The sequence below is a fragment of the Amblyomma americanum genome, chromosome 5 (assembly GCF_052857255.1).
Source record: "Amblyomma americanum isolate KBUSLIRL-KWMA chromosome 5, ASM5285725v1, whole genome shotgun sequence".
NCBI classification, from domain to species: Eukaryota; Metazoa; Arthropoda; class Arachnida; order Ixodida; family Ixodidae; genus Amblyomma; species Amblyomma americanum.
The window spans coordinates 106,685,969-106,709,863 of NC_135501.1; the positions used below are offsets into that span (position 1 = coordinate 106,685,969).

The window sequence follows — 23,895 nt, forward strand, 5'->3', positions numbered from 1 at the left end:
GGCCATTGATGAAGCAATAATACATGAGCCACTTCAGAGCGTCTTGCAGCCATTCTCCTTATTAATACACTCTGAAACAAGAACAATATAAATACGTCCTGTTGCCCACCCACTTCATTATCGACATGCGAAATTCCTTACCATCTGGCGTGACTGGCAGGTCCTGTCTTAAAGTCCGCTGCCAGACGTCGTATCAAAATACAGCGTACCTGGAATAAAAAAAATTGCCGAGGATTTAGCTCCTTTTAAGCCTAGTGTGCTCGAGATAGTGATCCACGGATTAAAGAGGTTCACTTTAGTTTGGTCAATACCTCGTTTGGGGAGAAGAGCCTTGTCAGACTGTCCTGGCTCCTTGGGCTCGCTGCTGACCCAGCGTGTACCATGCTGCAACATCGAGATCCGTCGACGTGGCTTCGCATAGCCTGTACTGCTGTCGTGCTGAGTACGTGCGCAGACATTCCGCTTCTTCACTCATCGTTCATTTTACTAGGAAGATGTTGTTGTTATTGCGACTGAAGGACAAATTAAAAGTAAAGTGCATGGGCCTGCTTACTGGCTGAAGCTGAGCCACGATCTCATCCACGTGCACACAGTAAGAGAGTTAACAGAGATGGGAGAGAAATAATTCAATGAAAGGAAGCGCGTCACAACAACGGCATCATCCCAAACGACGATGACGGCTAAGGAACAGAAACACCCGGTGGCAAGGAACCCTGGGCACATTAGTGAGAGCTGCTACATCCCAGCCTCGTAGGGCTAGGTAGCCACCCCCTTCGACTAGGCAGCTTCTTCGTCTTCAGTGGATGATAGAAGGATTGAAAGGGGGAAGACATGGGCGTGTCTACTGGAGGACTAGCCACCACTTCCACTGCCAGCGTGCCATAGAAAGAGGTGGGGGAGGGGAAAGGTTGATAGGAGAGGGTAGACGCACAGCCGCAGTGTCAATGCCACTTGGCATATGCTGCCCTAGGAGGCGCCTAGAGGCGGCCAGAGAGGGCGCTGGCCTCCAGGAAGGAGAGGAGGTGCCAGAAGGCTTTGACAGTATGGTGGCCGCCAGGGAAAAGGAGGTGTTCCACTGAAGACCTAGGAGGCCCAAGGTGCCGAAGCACGCCTCCATGATGGTCCTGGCGGGCAAAAAGGCAGGACACTCAAACAGAAGGTGCTGGGCTGTCTCCGCATGATCGTTGCAGAATAGGCACCCAGGGGAGGCCTTGAGGCCGTTGCTGTAAATGCGAGAGCCGGTGTTGGAGCAGCCCACCCTGAGTCTTAGGAGCAGGCTGCGCTAATTGCCATCAAGGCCAACAGCTGGGAGTGGGCGTAATGGTTGACCATTAGCCACTCTTGGATCTGGGTGGAGAAGCAGGAGGTGCCTGTCCACTATGCTCCTGTTAAGCTCCAAGGGGCACATGTCCTTGGACACACGAGTTCCTGGGGTGTGTGCTGCCTTGGCTAGGGTGTCTGCATCCTCGTTGCCATGAGCTCCGACATGGGCTGGTACCAGGTCATCCGGATGTGGGTTCCTCTGGAGTAGATTGTTTCCAGCCGGTAACAAAGACTGCAGATGATGGAGGGCCTCGGAAGGGCCTTTGGAGGTGCAGGGGGGCTGCCCTTGAGTCGGTGTAGATGGCTGCCTCCATGACTCCAAGGTGCTTACCGAAGAAATCGGCAGCCAAATAGATAGTGGAGAGCTCGGCGGTTGTGGACGAGGGCACAAATTGGAGCCTGACCTGTCTGCTCGCACGGAGAGATAGGGCAGTGCAAGCCACAGCCGCGGAGGGACAGGGTCCTGGCAGAACAGAGCCATCCGTGAAGATTCGGACCGTACCAGGGGGTTCGTCCTGGAAAACAGCAGCGACCTCCTGCGGTAGGCCCACAGCAGGAGTGTTCCGCTTGGTCCTGAGACCACGCAGGCAGAGGTCAGCCTTGTAGAGGTGTCCATGGTGCGGGCCAGAAGGGAGGGGAAGTTCTCCGGCTGCCCCCAACAATGCCTTCGAACTCATAAGACACCTGGCCCGTATTTGAATTGGGCCCGTATTTGAGGCGGCCCAGGAGGGGACGCTCGTCAGGGGCACTGTGTAGGCGCTCTACGTGGCGGAGGGAGGTGCGCCTAGACAGAATCTCAAAGGGCCATGAGCCCGCTTCCGCCAGGGTGGGAGCCACAGGAGAGCAGCGGGGGAGCCAGAAGCATAGGGGTATAGCCGCCCGCAGTTAGCGTTCGAGGGCCAAATGTTGGGACACCATGAGCAGTACATGCAGGAGAGCATAAGTAAACTGCGGTACGGCCATGCGCTAGTAGAGCTGAAGTCCCAGCTTGGGTATGATGCCGTTCCCCTTGGCTAGGAGGGATCGTACGGCCCTCTGGACCCTGGTGGACAGGGCCAGGAAATGACGCACTGCAGGGCTCCAAGCCAGTCAGGCGTCGATGCGGAGCCCAATGTATTTTACCTCCCGGCTCCAGGAGAGGTCGTGGCTACTAAAGTGAAGGAATGTGTGGCTCGGACGGGCCCTCACCTTGATGTTCAGGAGCATCCCCTGGTTTTTAGTAGGCGAGATGCCAAGGCAAGCACGCTCCAGGAAGTTGTCGACAGCATCGATGGGCAGCTGGACGTTCTTGATGGTGTGAACCCTCTGTGTGCGGGGCCCAGGTCACCAGATGGCAATTTCATCCGCTGAGATTACCACGTGCATGGGTAGCCCGAGGTCTTTAGGAAGGAAGGCGGGAAGGGGGGGCTAAGACAGCGTTGAAAAGCGGTTGGCTCAGGACGCTCCCCTGGGGAACGCCTCGCGAGATGTGCCGCGGTGAGCTGGTGATGTTGCCCAAGCGAACACACACCCAGCGATCAGCCAGGAACCCCTTGTATACTGGAACGGCGCGCTGAGCTTGCTGTACTGCGCGCTGGTGTGACGTCAGGCACGGCGGAATAGCCGGCGGCTGCTCCGGCGCAGCGCAGAAGCCGGCGACGACGGCGGCGGCGGCGGCGGCGAACCTGCTACGTCACGCGCGGCACACCTGTTGTTCGGCGCTTGGCCATTGTTACAGGCAGGGCGAAATCGGCTTTACATGGCGTATTGAAACTATCGCTTCAAAATGTTCTCTTTGTTTTTCGATTTACCGCATATTAGTCAGCGAACGGACCATGGAACAAAGCTTTTTTTCTCTCAACCATTATCTAAGAAAAAGTCTACCAATGACGCCTCGCCGTTGGCTGGTTCACTCTCGCGGTGTGCATTACGCTATGCAAACGCTGTACGCTTTATAGGCGTGGTCTGCGAACCAAGTGTAATCACAACGCACCTGGAAAGAAGCTTCCTGCGCACGCGTTTCCGTCTGGCTTAGCGTAAAGGTTGTGGCTGTAGACGTACCTGTGTGTGGGCATTGACGTTCCGCGTTAAGGGCGTCTTTGAAGCGCGAGTGACAGCCTTTGAAGCGCCAGTGCAAATAAAATTGAACATTTATTTTTGGGAAAAGGAGAGACCCCTTAGCTATCACATATCTCGATGGATACCAGAACCGCGCTTTAAGTGAAGAGATAAAGAAAGGGTGTCAAAGAAGAAAGAGGTGCCGCAGTGGGTATCTGGAAAAATAAAGAACCCCACCTGAGGATGTTTACCCTGCACTGCCATTGCACTGCGCAAGGACGCCTTTTGCACATCGTCTCCACAGGAACACGGCTGCCGTGGTTGGGTTAAATCCCGGGTACTCCGGCTCAGTAGACGAGCTCTTTAACTAATGAGCCCCCCATCGGGTCAAGTGGAAGGTCTCTTCTTTGGCTTGGTAACGATCATAGCAAAACAAAATGCAGAACAACTATTCTAGGTATTCTATAAAAACGTATAGCTATTCTATAAATGTGCAGCTATTTTATGAAATACGTGTAGGTATTCGTAAAAATTGCAGAGAACACCTTAGCTCCCCAATAACGGTGTGACGCGATAGCGCATAGTGGGTCATGCTTTCCATTTTGAGCAGCTTGACAAATATGAAAGCACGATCACTTGTTTTTCAACTGTCTTAATTCAATAATATAACAAATACTTGCTCTAAATATTGTTAGCGCAATCAAGCATTCGATTGTAATTCCGAGCATTCTGACACATTTGAATAATAATAATAATACTTGGATTTTGGGGAAAGGAAGTGGCGCAGTATCTGTCTCATATATCGTTGGACACCTGAACCGCGCCGTAAGGGAAGGGACAAGGGAGGGAGTGAAAGAAGAAATGAAGAAGGAGGTGCCGTAGTGGAGGGTTCCGGAATAATTTCGACCACCTGGGGATCTTTAACGTGCACTGACATCGCACAGCACACGGGCGCCTTAGCGTTTGTCCTCCATAAAAACACAGCAGCCGCGTTCGGGTTCAAACCCGGGAACTCCGGATCAGTAGTCGAGCGCCCTAACCACTGAGCCACCGCGGCGGGGCGGCGCCTTAGCGTTTGAACCCACATTTGAACTACTATCTATTTTTCAACGCGACAGCGTTAAGAGCCCCGTGTCGCAGAAAAGCCGGTGTCATCGTCGGCGGCGTTGGGCGTGAGCGAAAAATGCCGAAGCATTTATAAATAAAACCGAGTAGGAAACAGGTTGAGTTGGGGAATCAAGCCTGGGCCTCCAGCATGCGAGAAGAGCATGCTAACCACTCCTTGAAGCCAGCTATATTGTCTGGAATGAACAAAGGCGCGTCTAGAGAATGTGGTGTTGTCTAAGAAGGGTGCTTTAGAGGCATGACTGTGGCATGTATTAGTAATTATGAGCCTGGAAATTACAGAAGTCACAGTTAAGGAAGTTGCAAAGTACGTTTCCGCTAATTTTCTTTTTTCACTGGCGCGCACGTAGCGCCCACTAAAACCTTTCCCTCCTCCTCCTCCTCGCAATGTGCTGCACTGCCCTTCATGGCCATTGGTCCAACAGATAGCTCGCGAAGGCAGCGCTTTCCCGCTGGTCTCGTTCTTGCACTGAGGGGTCATGCGGGTACGCGGAAATCACGCAGTGAGCGGCGAAGAACGCCGCGCACATCAAAGGCGCGTTCACCACGAAGCTTCCGGCTTGCTGCTAGTTTGGTCGGAGCCGAAGCTATGCTGGCGTTCGTGGCATCGGGTTTGTCGATAACGATGTGCCGATGAACTACGACTGCAGCTTGAGTCCCGCGCGTTTCTGCGGTATGACGACTCTTGGGGATTCATGAATATAGAGAATGGCCTTCGGCATATATAGCAACTAACCCATTTCGCTATCGCGTCATACCCTCAAGGCAGAATTTGAGTGTACCCTCCAATTTTTCATTTCTTTAACTAACGGTTTAGTGAATGAAGTCGGCTTGGTGACACCTTGAAGGTCACCTTGAGCAACCACTTCTTGTCTTACTGATGCTGCGAGGACCCGCAGGGACAACTGGAAATTGCGACTCATCTTAGATAATCCAGCAGCATACTGCGGGAACTCTGGCGGTCTTACGTCATCATGAGCTGCGCCATATCATGCTTTCTACCTGGCTGACTGCAACAATGCATGCGTCCACGGAAGGAGCGCCTGCGACGATTATATCTCCGAACTTGCACCGCACACCTTCCTCCCTTTCCTTACTGCGGGATTTAGGTGTACCCCAGATGTGTGTGACAGCTACTGCGTCATTCCTTTACCTCTAAACGTGCTTTCGATTTTTTAAGAGGCCAAGTTGGTCTAAATTTTTCAGGAGCCCTCTACTACGGCACCTCTTTGTCTCTTTCTGTTCACTCAAAGCTTCCTCCCTTCCCTTACGACACAGTTCTTGCGTCCTCCGATATGTGACAGTTACTGCGTGACTTCCATTCCTCAAAACCAATTTTTCAGATTTTTTTCATGCACTGTGCCATGTGCACGTTGAAGATCCTCAGGTAGTAGAAATTTTTTCGGAGATATCCTCATCAGACATGCTGGCTCACACCATATATGCCGACGATTTGACGCTGTACGTGAGGAGGGGAGAGATGGACAGTTTGAAACCACACTTGGAGAAATATCTCGAGCCGATTGTGTTAAAATACTCGACAGAAAATTCAGAGGCTCTTTTTCTATCAAATCAAAAAAAAAAAGAAAAGAAACAGTACCCGTTCCAAGGGCTGTGATAATGCTTTACGAGTGAATGGCAATGCCATTCCGACGGTAGACAGTATTCGAGTCCAAGAGCTGCGCCTACAAGCAAATGGCAATTCACAGAAACTATCATGAGACTTGAAGCAGGTACCTGCCAGACGTGCAGGCTACTCAAGCGAATTTCTAACAAGAATGCGGGTATTAAGGAGGCCGATCTTTTGAGATTGGTTCATGCTTTTGTCATAAGTCGAGTGCTATACGTTTCCCTCTGTTTCAAACTGGCCAAAATTAAAAAGGACCAAATTGAAATCATGATCAGAAAAGGAATCAAAACCCCACTAGGTCTTCCTCCGAACACTTCGACGGTAAAACATCTAAGGCTAGGTGTCTCAAACAATCTGAAGTAGTCCATAGAAGCTGTCACGGTGTCGCAGCATCAAAGGCTTTAAAAAACAAACTGTAAAGAAATATTGGCAGTGGCTTAGCTCGGCTATGCCAGGACATACGTAGCGAGAGGTACGTTTCCCTAGGTGAGCTTGTTGTGGTCACTGTATGTTTAGCAATGAGAGAGGTTGGGTATACACATCTTTTGTTCATTTTGCTTGACAGAGACGAAGACTCCTCGATGATCTGCAGCGAGCATGCAGCGATCTCAATGTTTTCGATACAGTATCTCGATTTGGTAGAGCCTCTTTAGCATACAATATCTAAAGCAGTTCCCCATTGCGCAGTCTGTACGTGAGGGTGTCGCGAATTGGTAGTGCACCCCCACTTTCCGAAGCGTAACGTTATCGCGTGCAGGTTCAAACAAGACAAGAGAACAAAAAGATCAAACAAAACAAAACAAAGCCGTATTTAAAATTTAAAGGGAAAGAACTGACACGACTCGAAAACAAGGATCAGACTCTATACACGCGAAGAACACTACAGAAATACAGAGCATCCCAGATGAAGCGGGGATGCCTTGCAGACAGGATGGAACGCGCGTGGTTGTATTGCGATGCGTCGCTGGCGTTGCGTCGAAAAAAGCGGCGAAAGGGAGCCAGGTGGTGGAATAAGCGGAGAACACGGGGAGACGCCGGTGGTCTTTCGTCAAGAGACCGAAGAACTAGGCAGCAGCAGGAGAATCCTAGCCAGCTCCCGACAACGGTGGCCCGAAACGCTAGAGGCTTAGAGCAGGCTATTCAAGGGTGCCTTTAAGCAGTACGAACCATCAATCCATCGGCTGCCACCTCCAAGCTTGAAACGGACGCAGGAGGCTTACGTCGGCGATCCAAGGGAAGCCACGGCAGCACGGACCCAACGTCCGACGGCTGCCACCTCCACACTTGAATGACATGATCTCCGCTGCCCTGTCTTCCTTTACACCTCGGTTTTCTGACACGTCAGCTCTCCGCTCCTCGTACTCGCCGCGCTCCCTGTCGCCGTCGCCTCGCACGCACCATTCGCACGCGCACACGCGCAACGCTGGGTTGACACGCGCAGCGCTCCGCTGCCCGACGCACTACTGTCGACGCACCGCGTTCCGATATCCACGATGATTTGGTGTGCACCTCACATATGCCGCCCCCCCCCCGCCCGCCTTCAAAACAGATTTTTCTCAGAAAAAAGTGCGTCGGTGCACAGAACACGGATGTTCACACGGGAAGCATATAATCGCCGCTGGTGCACGAACAGCAATGTTCACGTTATGAACTGCCAATTTAGACGCCGTTGAAGTCATTCAAAGCACTTTACGCAGTGACACATGGAGGAACATAGTGACCCACACAGAGAAATCATGTCAAGCCTTATTCATGTGAAAAAAGGCAAAATAAAACACCACAAATTATCAGACACAAAATTTAAACATGTCTGTACCATGAAGATGAATATGTACACATTTAGGAACCCATAGCCGGAGAATGAAGGAAAGAAATAACGTAGACACACCAGGCTACATTTGGACAGGTAACAATTGCAAACACCGGATAGTCGAACTGTACGTTCGGCTTCACCGCTCTTCACCTTACAAACGAATCCTGCAAACAGCACCTGCTTCTTCCGAGACTGAGTAACCTTTTCCGATTGCAACGAAAGATGACAGCTGCCCGGTCTCTTCGAGCGCACGCTCTTCGTGTCGCTTAAGCGTATTGATGTGGAACACCTACTTAGTGTGGCCCAAGTCGATCCAATAATCCACATCGTTATTTATGCCACCAACTACGAATAGACCTTTCCACTGCATTAACTGTTTATTGTGGCTGCTCTGCAAAAGAATGAGGGCACGATCACCCACCCTTAACTGCCGCTTCTTGCTGTTTCTATCATAGTATCTCTACTTAGACCGTTGGGCATGCAACAGATTTTGATGTGCTGCTCTTACAGTTTGCTCGTGACGTTCTCTTAAATCGAGAACGTAACCATGTGTTGTCTTCGGGCCTTCTCCACGCTTTTCTCTTGTTCAGAGCTCTCTCGGGACTGCGAGCGGTTCTCGCACATGCCATCCAAATATCAACTCAAACGGAGAAAACCCCAGACTCGCCTGCAGCACCTCTCGGTATGCGAACAGAAGCGGAGCGATATAATGACCCTATGTATTGGTCTGCACCTGACTGTACTTCCGCGCCATCTGCTTGAGTGTGCCATTAAATTCTTCCACCATCCCATTGCACATTGGATGGTAAGTGGTCATGCTGAGATGTTTCACCGCCAAGAGATCATTGAGCTCTCTCATCCTTTCGGAAGTGAATGAGGAGCTCTGGTCACAAAGGACCTCCCTCGGAAAACCTATACGTGAGAACATCTCCACCAAATTTTCATAGTCTGAATCTATATTTGGCACAGCCACGGCTTCGGTATACTGCGTGGCAAAATCGACGAGAGTGAGAATTTATCTATTCCCTTTGACCGACGTGGGCGACAGCTGACCGACCACTTCGACAGTGACCCGATGAAATGTAGTTTCGATAAGAGGCATGTGTCCGAACGGAGCTTTATCTACATTGCCTTTCTGGGCACGTTCTTTGACAGGAGTCGCACGACCTGGCATACCTCTTCATTTCCTCCTGCACTCCCGGCTAGCAGAAATATTCCACAAATCTATCTGTAGTGGTCATAATGCCCTGATGATGGGCAAGCCTTAACACCTGTGATCGGCAAGACTTGTGAAGTACTACCTGTCGAACCTCTCTGCCAGAGGGGAGATGATGGAGTCGGTACAGCAAACCCTTTTGAACAGAATACGAGTGCGAAGTGCAATGCTTGCCACGGAACACCTTCCCTACTTCCACCCAACACGCCTTCAGTGACTCATCGTCTCTTTGATCTGCTCCTAACATTTCCTTGGTAAACCTCATGGAACCAACGCTTAAAGCAGTACTTTTCCTCCTTCGTCCAGAAAATTTCTTTCCTGCCAACACCACTTTTGGACACTCGCCCTCACCATTTTCTCTGGCGACCTCGTCAATGACTATTTCAGGACATAATTTAGCAACACCCTTCAAGTTCTGCAAATTGATATCTGGATTTGACGGCTCACGGGCCTCTGGTGTATTTCCAATTATATTGTATAATGATGCCTCCATGGACTTTACCAGGGCTGTGCCAGTGGAATAAAGGGAAGCGATATAGACCTCTCTCTCAGGAACTTCCAGACTACTGCCATCAATAAGTAACACCGTAGATGTGGAGCCAGTGAGAGCGGAGCCAAAAACTAGGGCCCTCCGCACAATCACTGTATTGCTCCCCGTGTATAGTAAAACCCTTACGGCTATACCTCGGAGCTCTCCCTCTAGGATGGGCATGTGTTGTGCGTCTGCCGGCTTTTCCCGGACAAGTCTGACCACCACCTTATCCTCAGCTGGTTCAAGTCTATCTGCTGTTGTGGACGCAGTCCCAGACGCAGAACTCTCTGGTTGAACACAACAGGACGATTCGGTCTGGTTTTCGTCGTTCCTTGAGCAGGAACTTACTTCATGCCTTGTTTTCTGACGGTAAACGCAATAAAGCTGTTTTGGCTTAGAGCGACAGCCGGCAGCCTTGTGTCCCGGTCGGTTACAAATGAGGCACTGTCTACTCGATGGTACACCTTCTCTCTCGGAATGCCCACGTCATAAGTTTCTTTTAATGAGGACAAATTTCTTTGCCGCTGGGCCTCTAGAAAGTTGCCTGCTGTGTCAGCCATTTTCTCCAGCGTCTTGTACTCTCTTTCTCAAAACAAAGTCGCCAGATGACTATGACAGTTCCTCACGAACTGTTCGTCCGCCACCAAATCACGTAAATCATTATACGTTGTGGCCGTTCCCGAAATATCGACCCATCGATCGAAAAGACTGAGAAAACGTGTTGTGTATTGCTTGCCTGTTTCTTTATCAAGCGGCTTAATTTCAGAAAACATTTCGCCGTGAATCGAAAATGTTGGAGCAAGGCTAGTTTCGCCTTATCATAATCCATTGAATCAGCTGGGGATAGTCGAGCGACCGCACCAAGAGCTTCCCCAGTCAAAGACATACTGAGTGCTGTAGCCCTTCTTTCCTCGGGCCAGCTGCGCCCTTCTACGATACGGTCAAAACTTTTGAGGTATGCATCTATGTCGTCCCTGCAATCGTCGAAAAGCGAGATCAATTTCTGAGGGCTAACAGCTGCTGAGGTCCAGGGTGAGGGTTCTAGATTACCCCCCCCCCCTGCTTCTGCTGGTCTTAATTGGAGCTGCAATCTACGCTCTTCAGATTCTGCAAGCGATTTTGTATGCTCGCGTTCAGCTTGCGTTTTACGCTCTTCTGCCTCTGCCAGCGCCTTGGCGTGCTCGCGTTCTGCAGCACGTGCTGCGCGTTCTCTCTCTTGCTCGCAGCCACCCACGTTCCCAGTTCGACGTCTTTCAACCCCATGCGTTCACCCAACTCGAGGAAATCCCTTAATGTTGTCATCGTTTTCTTTTACGGACGCACGAAAGGGGGAGGGGGGAACCATGCCTTCGTCCTGTCGCACGGGCGCCAATTGTCGCGAATTGGTAACGCGTCCCCAGTTTACTGAAGGGGAACGCTACCGCGTGCAAGTTGGAATGAAACAACAAAGAGAACAGACAAAAGAACCAACAGACAAAAGAACCAACATCAAACGAAAACAGGCAACAAACCCTCAACACGCGTACAACACAGCAGAAAAGATCCCCAGGTGGTCGAAATTATTCCGGAGCCCTCCACTACGGACCTATTCGTTCCTATCTTCTTTCACTCCCTCCTTTATCCCTTCCCTTACGGCGCGGTTCAGGTGTCCAACGATATATGAGATAGATACTGCGCCATTTCCATTCCACCAAAAACCAATTATTATTATTAATTAAATAGAGCGTCCCAGGTGATGCGAGGATGCCTTGAAGACAGGATGGAACGCGGATGGTTGTAGTGCGACGCATCCCTGGCGCTGTGTCGAAGGTAGGGGCGGAAGGGAGCCAGTTGGTGGTAGGAGCTGAGAGGAACTCAAGGAGACGCCACTGGTCTCCCGTCCAGAGCCCGAAGAACTAGGCGGCAGCAGGACAATCGTAGCCAGCTACCGTCGAGAGCGGCCCGAAACGCCAGAGGCTTAGAGCAGACTATAAAAGGATGCCTTTAAGCAGTACCACCCATCCATCCATCGGCTGCCACCTCCAAGCTTGAAAGGGACGCAGTAGCCTTGCATTTGTGATCCAAGGGAGGTCACGGCAGCACGGACCCAACGTCCGACAGCTGCCACCTCCGCGCTTGAATAACACGATCTCCGCTGCGTTCTCTTCCACTGCACCTCGGTTTTCTGACACGTCAGCTCTCCGCTCCTCTTTGCTCGCCACGCTCCCTGTCGCCGTCGCCTCGCACGCACCCTTGGCACGCGCAAACAGCACCCTGGGCTGGCACGCGCAGCGCTCCGCTGTCCGACGCACCATGCTCGAAAATCCATGATGATTTAGTGTGCACATGAAAGAGGGTCTGAAAGTAAATTAAAGTCAAACTTTTCTTTCATACACTAAGAGAATCCTGTTTCCAGTTGAAATCACCCAAAGTCAAACACAACTGTGAAACCGTGTCGTAGGCTGGGATACAAGTGGCAGCCACATCAATCGTCTGCTTGAGAGATGTTTCCGGTGCCATGTAGGCTCCGTGGATGATAATGTGGGTTTCCAGAAGCCGAACACAGCAGGCTTCACTATTACTCATCGCGATCGAAGGGAGACGTCTGACCCCGGTGATACCTTGTTTCATGTACATACAGATTCTAGCTTTTTTAATTGGTTCAAGGAAGCTGCCAGGCGACAACCTCAGGATCGGAAGAGTCAATGTTCACATATCTATACCGCCGTTTAGTAGCGGCTGGACTCTCCTTCTCTGCATGCATGTCAAACGATGTGATACAGACGCCCACTACTCCGCCTTTTATACGCAATGCTGCGCATGCGACGCGGGGTTCGGGTGATAGACCGGCGTGCGGCGAGGCGGCCTTGAAGAACGCGGCGCAGCAGTGGGGTCTCTCTGGTTACCATGGTATCGGCGCATGCGCAAAACTGCTCCTCCGCGTGACGACACGCACGGCTTTTACGGTTGATGGGCGCGCGGCCGCGGCGACCGCGAAGCGCACGACGCTCTTTGCTCCTTTTGGGTCGCCATGGGAACGGCGCATGCGCGAAACTCTCCTCTCCCATATACCGCAAAATGTTCGACTGGTAGCCCAGTGTAGCTCTCGCAACAAAATTATGGAGCACCTTGCGTTCGAACCCTAGGAGTGGTCAAAGCGGACAGATAACGTTCCTAAAGCATCAATGGTTTGACGCAAAATTTCACCGCTGCTAAAGAACATGCCCCCTGTTATTCACGAAGGTAGACGCAAAGAGAGACCTGTGGCCCTACAGGGCAAATTTTGCGGTAGATTCGATGTGCTCTACACGGACGCTGTCGAATACTATCTCAGGCCGCACTTACAGCTGTAGCGGTTCGATAGAGTGGAGGCCTGGTCTCGTGATGCACCGATAAGCACAAAAGTTAAACACCCTTAAACACACACGGGTGATTGTGAGTCACTCTAAGGCATCCTTTAAAATTTTATGGGCAGAATCTCTGCTGCAGCCGCCAAAATTCTGAGAGAAGGGCAAGTCCCATCAGAGCTAATCTCACTGATCTGGTCCCTAGCTCATCAGGGCCTGTGGAAAAACGAGAAGGCGCACGCGACCGCCCGAGGGATCACTTTACGATTGATCGCCTCTGATGCATCGCCACCACGCGAGGAGGCTGCGCGTGGTTGTAACCCACCTGGTGGTTGTAAGGGCGTGACCCTTCAGGTCACGGCCCCCAACACCTTTCTCTATCATTAGTAAATGTTTTCACCACCACCACAACCATGTATAAGGAACACCACCCATCGGGTGACGAACACATTACATACCATGCAATAATTTCTCATTATAAGCTCGGTCGTCAGACCTATCCAGCAGCAGATAAAGAGCTCAGTATGTAAGAGGAAATAATGTGAAGGAAGTTGCAAATTGGGGTGTTTCCAAATCCTCAACTGTACAGTGAATAGCATCCTGAAGTCTTTGATCGTAGATGTACGCACTGCAAAAGCATTGCAGATCTAGTTGACATGGTCTGGACTTACCCTTGTAATACCGATCCGAATAGAATTGTACAATCGTGGGAGACATTATTGCTCAACCACGAAGCAGAAGAACAACGCAGTCACCGGTCTCGCCCTGACCGCCGCCGAGTCTCCAGGGATCGGGCGGACGGTTAGGGGGTAATAATAATAATTGGTTTTTGGGGAAAGAAAATGGCGCAGTATCTCTCATATCATTGGACAACTGAACCGCGCCGTAAGGGAAGAGATAAAGGAGGCAGTGAAAGAAGAAAGGAAGAAATATTTGCCAGAGTGGAGGACTCCGGAATAATTTCGGCCACCTGGGGTTCTTTAGCATGCACTGACATCGCACAGCACACGGGCGCCTTACCTCCATAAAAACGCAGGCGCAGCGGTTGAATCCGGGAACTCCGGATGAGTAGCCGAGCGCTCTAACCACTCAGCCACCGCGGCGGATGGACGGTTAGGGGAATGAATGAGGGTTTAGGCTATAGCCATCTCCACCGTCATTTTTGATGGGTGCAATTTCGTTATTTCAGTCTCTCTCTCCGGAGCCACCCACTGCAGCACCTATTCCTTCCTGTGATCTTTCACTCTCACTGCTCTCTTCCCTTAATATTAATAATAAGGGAAGAGACGGAGATGAGAATGAACGATGAAAAGAAGGAAGGGGTGCTTGTTCTTGTGCCCACGATGATGTGAGACGGTTACTGCGCGATTTACTTTCCTCAAAAACCAATTTTCCGCGGTGCAGTGGAAATACTAGAACACCTGCTCCTTCACTGTGCCGCGTTCGCCGACGCTCGTCGCGATATATTCACGGCTTATAGGGTGCAGGACATACTACCAGACTCCATCAAGACGCTATTGTGGCCGCAGGGCAGTCAGTCAGAAAAACTTTATTTCCCACCGATATAGGAGACACGCCTACCTTCCCAGCTCAGGTACGCAGACTCGGGAGGGAGTAGGGGCTCCGCGGCTAGAGGCCTGTGTGGTGAACCTCTTTGTTCTTCGAGGCCTCGGTCGCCAGGCGGATGGCTTCGAGGTGGTCTTCGAGTTTTGAGCTTCGAAGGAGAGACTCCCAAGCTTCCTCATTAGGAATGTTTACGGCAGCCCCAGGTGAGTAGTGGCATTGCCAGATTATGTGGTTTAGTGTCCCTCTCTGGTCGCATTGTTTACATCTGTCGTGTTCTCTTGCGTTTATGTTAAGGAGGTATAGCCAGTGTGGGTTCGGATAGTTGCCCGCCTGGAGTCTTCTCAGACACCTGGCTTGTTCGTTGTCCAGTTGTGTGTGCGGTGTGGCGTAGGATCTAGGCCGTGCGCGCACTCGTGAGCGAACTTTGGTGAGCCTCTGTGCATTCCTTGAACACACGGGCTTGACGTCCCGCCTGTTCTCCGTCAGGTAGTTACACGCAGTGACCGAACGCTCCGCGAGTTCTACCTTGAACGATTAATAACTGGACGCCCCACTCCAGTTGTAACCAACACAGTGCTGAGCGCGTGTGTGATTTAATTCCTCTAAAATGAACTAATCACGCGCACAACCTGGACACATTTTTTATTGTGTAAATAGTTTGTACATATTACTTTTCCCCCTTTCCTCTCTTACTGTCCCCTCACCTCTTTCATTTAATTTCTCCATTCTGCCTGCTATCCTTTATTTCCGCTACCCCAGCTAAGGTGCTTCAGTGTCGATGGCAGATGCCCGGGGCTAGCAAAAATCTTTTCCTTCCTTTTTACTATTATTCTTAATGAAACCGCTACCACCACCGCGTGTTCCGTATGAGGCTACTATTGAGAAAGACAACAATAAAGGCATAATTTTGTGTGGATTCAGTGAAAGAAACGTTCTTCTCAGTTAACTATTCTGTGTAACCACTGTAGCGAATTCATTTTTTATTCTTCATAATGCCAACCTGCGAAAATTTTGAGCAAATTTTCTTTGAACACAGCAGCTTCAGCTTCACAAGTCTTAGCGCTTATCGCAAAAGCGTTCTCCTGGATTGAGATGGATGACCGGCTGCTACAGCAGTATGCTGGCGTTTTCCTGTCTGAATTGACTGGTTTTGGAATTACGAGCTGGGACTTGTTATTTATGCTCATGTACATCCGTGCCCTGCATTGTTTATGTAATTATTATGAGTAGGAAATTCGTTAGTTATGGGAGTCACAATGCAGGAAGGGTCGGTGGCGCTCGCTCAAGGAAAGAGCCACTTGGCTCTCACTCGCACAAATCGACTTTCGACCCAGTTTGAGTAATCAAGATTGTTTTCGGTGCTTCGACGAGTCATTAATCGAACTTCCCGACACATCGTGCCTGATTACGTCATAGCGCTTGACATGAGAAAAGATTTTGACAACGTAGGAGAAAACGTCATCCTTCCGGAGCTTGCCCAGGCCTACCCCGTAAACGGGCGCTGAACTGGATACGGAACGTTCTCCAGAGCAGACCCGTTCGTCTCAACTGTGGTACCCAAGAATGGAACCGTCACACATACTACCTCAACAAGGGAGTTCTTCAGGGCTCAGTACTCGGCCCTATACTGCTTAACTTGGCGATGTGAAAGGTAGAAAGATGCCTAGAACATGATAGTGCTGCAAGACTCGCGACCTACGCGGACGACGTAACAGTGTGGGTGCAGGCCAAAGATTTTGAATCCGCAGATCACATGCACGCCAAGCTGCAGGCAGCGGTGCATAGCTTGGCGACCTCAATAACAGATCTGCGCCTTGACCTAGATGCTGACAGGACTGAATTTCTCAGCATTGATGGCAGGACCCGTACTAACCCGTCCCAACAGTTGCATCTTCTCATGGCAGGCCAGGTGATATCTCATAACAGATCACTCAAGCTTCTTGGTGTGCCTGTTAGCTGCTGTAACAGTCCTCCTACTTGGATCAAACACCTAAAGAGCACCTGGAAGGGTACCCTACATCTCATAGCTCGTATCTCAAACAAGTACGGTGGTGCTAGGGAGGAGGCGTGCCAGACTCTGGCTCACGCGGTAGCAGTATGCAAAATTCTCTACGGCGCCTCCTCGTACGAACTGACCACGGAAATTCGCGAAGACCTAGCTCTTCTGTACAGGGACACGTTTACGCACTATATCAGGCCTACCACGACGTACGAGCATCACGGCTCTAGAGTAAGCGGTGGTGCTTCCTCCTATACACGAAATCATTAAGGATGCTGTAACTCGCCACGAAACGCAGTACTTGTACGAAGGAGGGACGCTCTTAGGAACGCTGGGACCGCCAAATCTCTGCACCGGCTGATTATGAAGGCCGGCCGGCTCCGCCCTGTCTTCGCCCACACCTCGGTCCCTAAAAACGCACGACTCCACCCAGAGCACAAACGGCCGCACGGGCTCCATCTAGCTCGGCACACGGCCGCTGATAGAGAACAAGATGAGGAGGATGTTGTACGTGAAAGAATACGTGCTCCACGTACGCGTTCTATATTTCCGGTCACAAGGAAGAAAGATATCCGGTAAAACTTAACTTGTTTAATTGGCCGAATGGCAAAAGAAAACTTTACAGCAGAGGTTGGAAACACGGCCTTTCCGTTCAGCGTCCCGCACAACCACTGTCCCGATGCCGGGCCGAGTCCTCCCTTTCCTCCTTTCCGGCGACCGGCAGACGAGCCGGCCGATGACCCCGCAGACCGCCGCCCGGTTCATCCGGGCGCCCGCCGTCTGGTCCGCCCGCGCGCACACACATACACGTGCACACACACACACACAGCACTCCCGCCGTCCTGGGTTCGTTGGCCGATAACATCGCGCACCGCAAGGCGTCGTCTCAACTCTTTTGTCTCCGACACACTCCCCCCAAATGATGGAAGTCATTTGTTAGCCGGAGAGTTCCAAAGGGTATATAAGTTGAATCGGCCGCCGAAGTCTTGCCCCCCCCTGGCATACGGACCTCAACAGCTCTTGCCTTGTTGTCTCTTCCAGTGAAAGCCCTTTCAATCATTCTAAGCTTCCACATTTGGCGCGGCTGCAGAGCTTCTTTTAAGAGGACCACATCGCCAATGTCAACTTGTCTTCCACGTTGAACGCCTTTGGAATGTGTCAGCTGCAACTCCTTTAAGTATTCAGAGCACCAGCGCTTCCAGAACCCCTCCAACGCTTTATCACGAGTCGAGATCATATGTCGCAGGTGGTCACAGGTCAGAGCGGCGATTTCCTTTCGTTGTAGCGCTGGTAGAGAGGTCAGTCGTTTTCCGGTAAGAAACATAGCAGGGCAAAGGGGCTCCGGTTCATTTGGCTCTGTGTAAACGTGTGTAAGTGGGCGGGAATTCAGTACAGCTTCCACTTCGGTCAGCGTAGTTGTCATTTCCTCAAGTGTAAGGTAGCCTCTTCCGAGAGTCTTCTTCAACGCTTGCTTCGACAGTCCGACAAGACGCTCGTAGAAGCCACCCCACCAGGGTCCGCGTTCTACAATGAATTTCCACTGAACCCGAGCGCTTACAATGTACTCTTGCACCTGGCCACTTCGCATCGCATCCCAGAGACGTCCCAAATCCTTGTTCACTTTCTTGAATGTGAGAGCGTTATCACTGTAGATGGTGCTCGGAAGTCCTCGTCTGGCGGTGAATCTTCGAAATGCGAGAAGGAATGAGCTCGCTGACATATCGCTGACCAGTTCCAGATGGATAGCTCGAGTGACTGCGCAGGTGAACAGCGCTATATAGCACTTGGTTGGAGAGGTCCCCTTGACAACGAGTGGCCCGGCAAAATCAACACCGGTCACCTGAAAGGGTTGGGCCTCGGTTATGCGGTCTTTAGGTAGTGGAGCAGTCACTTGATTTGCTGGTTGAGCGTTGAACCGTTGGAATGTTACACATTCTTTTAGAGTCCTCTTCACCAGCTGCCTCGCTCCGATCACCCAATACCTTTCCCTGAGCGGCGTTAAGGTGCAACGTATCCCTCCGTGCAGCACTTTGCGGTGACAGTAAAGAGCAAGCAGCTTCGATAGGTGGCTCTGCTTAGGTATCACGACGGGATGCTTAGCGTCATAGTCCAGGTGACTACGTTGTAGCCGTCCATCAATTCTCAGGATTCCCTTGTCGTCCACCATAAGAGAAGCATTTCTGAGTGGAGAGTCGACGGGGAAAGCTTGCTGGTTATGAACGCTTTTTAGCTCTCTGTGAAAACCTTCCCTCTGCTCGTTGCGGATCCAAAATATTTCAGCCTGATCGAGTTCTTCGGCGGTAAGAGCTCCGACTTCATCGTTGCGTCGTCTCATCCTTGAGACGAATCGAAGCACCCAAGCTGTGACTCTGATCAGTCTGATGAAGGAGCTGTAGCGCTGAATGTCCATTAGTGAAGGGGATTGCACTTGGGATGACATGGCCGGCAGCGCCTTCGTTGGCTGTTTTAGCTCCAGTTCCGCATTAGAGAAAGCGTTCTGCACTAGTCCCTGTGGCCACTCGCCATCAGGTTTGCGGAGCCACTGGGGCCCTGTCCACCACACGTCGCTGGCCGCAAGGCGAGAAACGGAAACGCCACGCGTCAGGAGGTCCGCAGGATTCTCTTTTCCTGGGCAGTGCCTCCATTCATAGCCGCCGGTGACGCGCTGAATCTCGCATACACGGTTTCGCACAAACTGCTGCCAGCGTCCCGCATCTGCTCGTATCCAGTGGAGCGCTATCGCAGAGTCGGTCCACAAAATTACTCGACCAGGGTTCAGTTCGATCGTGCTTAGGATGTAGCTGCATAGTCGAGCAGCGAGCAAACATGCCATGAGTTCCAGCCTCGCTAGAGTGAGTTCTTTCAGGGGGGCCACTCTCGATTTGCTCATCACGACCGTTGAATTCAGGCCGTCCTCCGAGGCGATGGTAAGGTATGCGACCGCCCCATAAGCCGCGGGACTGGCGTCTGCAAAGATGTGTAGATCCGTCTTTGTTGACTGCCCGTTTACGTCCGCCCCATAGTACCGCGGCACCTGTACTTCAGAGAGGTGTTTTAATTCACCGTGCCATGTAAGCCACCTTTCGGCTACATCACTTGGTAGGGGATCATCCCACTCCACGTGTCGTCGCCACAGATTCTGAAACAAGATCTTGGCCCGCACGATAAAGGGTGACTGCCATCCCAACGGGTCGTAAATCCGTGCCGTAGTTTGTAGCATGGACCGTTTGGTGTCTGGTTTACCAGTGTCGTCTGTGACGCAAGACGCAAAGGTCAGGCGATCTGTAATGGGGTCCCATGCCAGTCCTAATACCTTGAGTACACCAGACACAAATCCCAGAGGCTTGGTTTCGTTACAGTCTTGCCCAAATAGCTGGCGCAGCCTCTCGTTGTTCGACGACCACTTGTGCAGCTTCATCGAGGCGGCGTGGAAGATTGCATTGGCCTCGGTGTATAGCTTCACTGCCTCCTCTTCGTCATCTGCACCAGTTAGTAGGTCATCTACATAAAGGCCTTGCTGCAGCTGGCTCGCGGTGTGGGGAAAACCTTCCTCGCACGATTTCAGGTGGTGCTGAAGAGTAGCGGAGAGTAAGAATGGGCTCGCGGTGGTTCCAAACGGAACTCGCTTCATGCGCCACGTTTCAATGGGAGGCAATGGAGAACCGGGCTGAGGGGTCTCTCGGAACCAAAAAAATCGAAGGGCGTCTCTGTCTTGTTCTCGGATTCCAATTTGCAGAAAGGCCTGTTGGATGTCAGCGATAAGTGCAACTCGGTACTTGCGGAAATTAAGAAGGAGCTCCACGAGGTCCGCAGTTAGATTGGGTCCAGTCTCTAAGTTATCATTGAGACTCTTGGAATTCCTTCCGCGGGAGGAAGCATCAAATACGACCCTCAGTTTTCGGGAATCGCGAATGACCGCTTGATGAGGCATGTGATAAACGCAGCGGTTGCGGCTGGTCTCGTCTTCTACCCGTTCTGCAATGTCGGAGACGCCATACTGCCTAATGGTCGTGTCATACTCTTGGAGCAGGTCACGAGCCCTCCTGAGCCGGTTGGCCAGCTGACTGAGTCGCTTCAGCACAATTTCCTTGTTGTCCTCGAGTGAAATCTCGTATTTCCAGGGCAACGCAACTTCATAACGATTACCGTCTCGCTTGATGTTGTCCTCAAAAAACTCCAAGGCCTCACATGGTTTTTCGTTGTCTTCGCTCTCATTCACCCCAATTGATTCTAAGGTCCAAAATTTGGTCAGAATATTAGTTGTTTCTTTTTCAATCACTGAAGTTCGCAGTGTCACGGTGTGGAGGCAGTTTGTCTGCTCGATATCGCTCTCAATAGGCCCTTGAACAGTCCACCCAATTGATGTTTCTACTGCCCTCAGTCGATTTCCTAATTTGACACATCTGCCCGTCGTGAAGTCCCATAAATGATCAGACCCGATGAGCAGCTCAACCTTTTCTCCACCGCTGTCTGTTGAGAAGTCAGCTGCTTCGTACCCGAGGGATATCAACTTTTGCAGTACATTTCCCGGTGGCGAGGGTATCGGCTGGTCACAAATTACATCTGTTTCCAGCACTTCGAGCTCGCGCTCACATCCGCGCCTCGTCTTTAGCTTAACTCTGACTCTTCGGAACTCGCGTTCCTCTTGGTGGCCTCCGAACACACCGACAGTCAGCCTTTCATGCCCGAGAAGCGTGCATCCCATTTTCCGTGAGGTGTCAGAGGTGATGTAGGAGCGCTGACTTCCTCCGTCGAGCAGGACTCGCACCTGCGCGTTGGAAGTTTCTCCACTACATAACGCAGTCGCGGTCTGTAACAAAACTGTTCTTTTGAGAGCGGAGCTGTCTCCCGTGGTCGTAGCTTCGAGGCTTATCTGTGCATTAGTCACTGTTCGGTTCGCTCCGGGTGGCCTGTTACTTGAGTACGTCGGGTCGCACATCGTGCTGGCATGCTTCTTGTGGCATTTGTTGCACTGCAGGTTTACGCGGCATGCTCGTGACCGATGTCCAGTTCTCGTGCACCTAAAGCAACGGCCGGACGACTGCAAAAGTCGTTTCTTCTCCTCTAGACCTTTTGAGGCGTCGCAGTTGTGCGTTTGGTGATCGTTAGAGTCACAGAAAAAGCAGGTCAGCGGGCTCGAGCTCTGATGCAACATCGCTGCGGATCGGACATGCTTGTTATGCGTTTTACGAAGCTGCTTGTGACTCTCTTTAGTGCCTTCTTTAGGTTGTCGACAGAGGTCCATGCCTTGCAGTGCAGCCAAGTTCTCTCTGCTTTCGACCTCTACTCTCAAGAAGGAGAGTAACTTAGAAAATGAAGAGACGGTACCTTTTACAGTCTCGTCCGTAGTGTGCGATGAGGCATCGGAGACGGAGCCTTGTTGCTCGCTGGCGAGACGGTCGGTGTCGGCAACGCACCTTCGGTTGAAGTCTAGCAGAATGTCCTGTGGCATTGCTCGTTGTGCAATCGGAAGTAGCATTGAACTGAAGGTGTCCAACTTCCGTCCGAGCGCTTCCAGTCCTCTGATGTGCGCCGCCAAGGTGTCGTAGAGACGGCGAAGACCACGGACATCATCTGAAGAACGCACCGGCTTAAAATCAATTAGACTCTTGAGGTGTTCTTGCGCAAGAAGTTCTTCGTTTCCAAACCGCTTCCTCAAGAGTTGGATAGCGTCGTTGTAACATCGTGACGTCGATGGAAGGCCCGCCAGCGCAGCAGCCGCATCGCCTGTCACCGATGCTCGCAGGTAGTGAAACCTGTCTGTGTCAGTCAAGTCTTCGTTTTTATCCACTACCTGCTCAAACACTTCCCAAAAGGCTTGCCAGTCAGAGCGCCGCCCGGTGAATTTGATAAGTTCAATTTTCGGCAGCTTTACTCTCGTCTTCACCGACGTGGTCGTTATGGGGGCTGGCGTGGTCGTTTGGATGGCAATGCCGCTGCCCGCCGAATTCACTTCAGCCTGCGTTGTTGACGAACCACTGTCGACTCGAAGTTGCAGTACAGCAAGGCACGCTGTAATACGGCCTTGATAATCGTACACTTGCTGATATTCGTTTTCAGCATCTTCTTCCGGTACTAATGGCTCAATTTCTTCGTTGACGTGCTCTAGCTGTTGCTGCAGCTTAATGAGTCGAGCGTGGAACGATACAGCTTCTGTAATCGTGAGGGACGCTTGTCGCTCCTCAGTTTCGTTGGTAAGCTTCGTAGTTTGCGAGCGTAATACTCTTCGTTTCTTTAAAAGGCGCTCCATTCTCTTCTACAGTTCGTTTAGCCAATTAGTTTACCGGATTGATGACATGGATATTCGTCGTTGCCGAGACTTACGTGAAGTGGATGCGTTGATCGTGAGCGTTGGAGCGATGTAGCGATGATCTCACAAATCCTCAGCAGAAGTCCCGGGTTTCGGCACCAAACTTGTTGTACGTGAAAGAATACGTGCTCCACGTACGCGTTCTATATTTCCGGTCACAAGGAAGAAAGATAATCCGGTAAAACTTAACTTGTTTATTTGGCCGAATGGCAAAAGAAAACTTTACAGCAGAGGTTGGAAACACGGCCTTTCCGTTCAGCGTCCCGCACAACCACTGTCCCGATGCCGGGCCGAGTCCTCCCTTTCCTCCTTTCCGGCGACAGGCAGACGAGCCGGCCGATGACCCTGCAGACCGCCGCCCTGTTCATCCGGGCGCCCGCCGTCTGGTCCGCCCGCGCGCACACACATACACGTGCACACACACACACACACAGCACTCCCGCCGTCCTGGGTACGTTGGCCGATAACATCGCGCACCGCACGGCGCCGTCTCAACTCTTTTGTCTCCGACAGAGGATATATACGTAGATGTGTACCTGAAAGACAGCGCTATATGAATGGCAGAGCGCAGCCATGATAATCTCAATTCCAACGGCTGCCGTACTCTTCGTGCACTATAAAGGAAGGGGAGCTGCTCGCTATATACGGCGCACTACTGCAGGTGGAAAAGGTTCAGGCCGCCAATTAATTTCTACAAACTGACATGTCGCACAAATTCTGATAACTCTCTGATTCAGAGGAAGCTGCACGCGAACTCCACAGACCGTTCCCGACCCACTTAGCTGCACAGCAGGTTACATCTATAATCAGAATCCTCTCAACACGCTACGCGCGGATCTGCCTCGGCTGGATCTCGGGACACACGGGCGATGACGACGGGAACCAGTCCGCTCACAACAGGGCTCGGGACAGTGTCTCGTTCCTTCCTCCGCCGGAATACCCCGCCCTTACCGACAACCCTGCTGATATGTACAACTTGGCTGTCCTAACGTGCAGACTAGAGCGTGCTAAACAGAGG

The 23,895-nt window shown here is 51.4% G+C and overlaps 1 protein-coding gene across 1 annotated transcript; it reads right to left on the bottom strand.

The window, feature by feature from the left end:
* Window positions 1-977: 977 nt before the first annotated feature.
* On the bottom strand, window positions 978-22,019 carry LOC144134087 (uncharacterized). Its single transcript, XM_077667073.1, has 5 exons — window positions 21,903-22,019; window positions 18,126-21,335; window positions 2,512-2,628; window positions 1,826-1,972; window positions 978-1,124 (listed from the first exon to the last, which is right to left on the bottom strand). The coding sequence occupies exons 1-5, from the start codon at window positions 22,017-22,019 to the stop codon at window positions 978-980; spliced, it is 3,738 nt and encodes a 1,245-aa protein (XP_077523199.1).
* Between the last annotated feature and the right edge of the window lie 1,876 nt (window positions 22,020-23,895).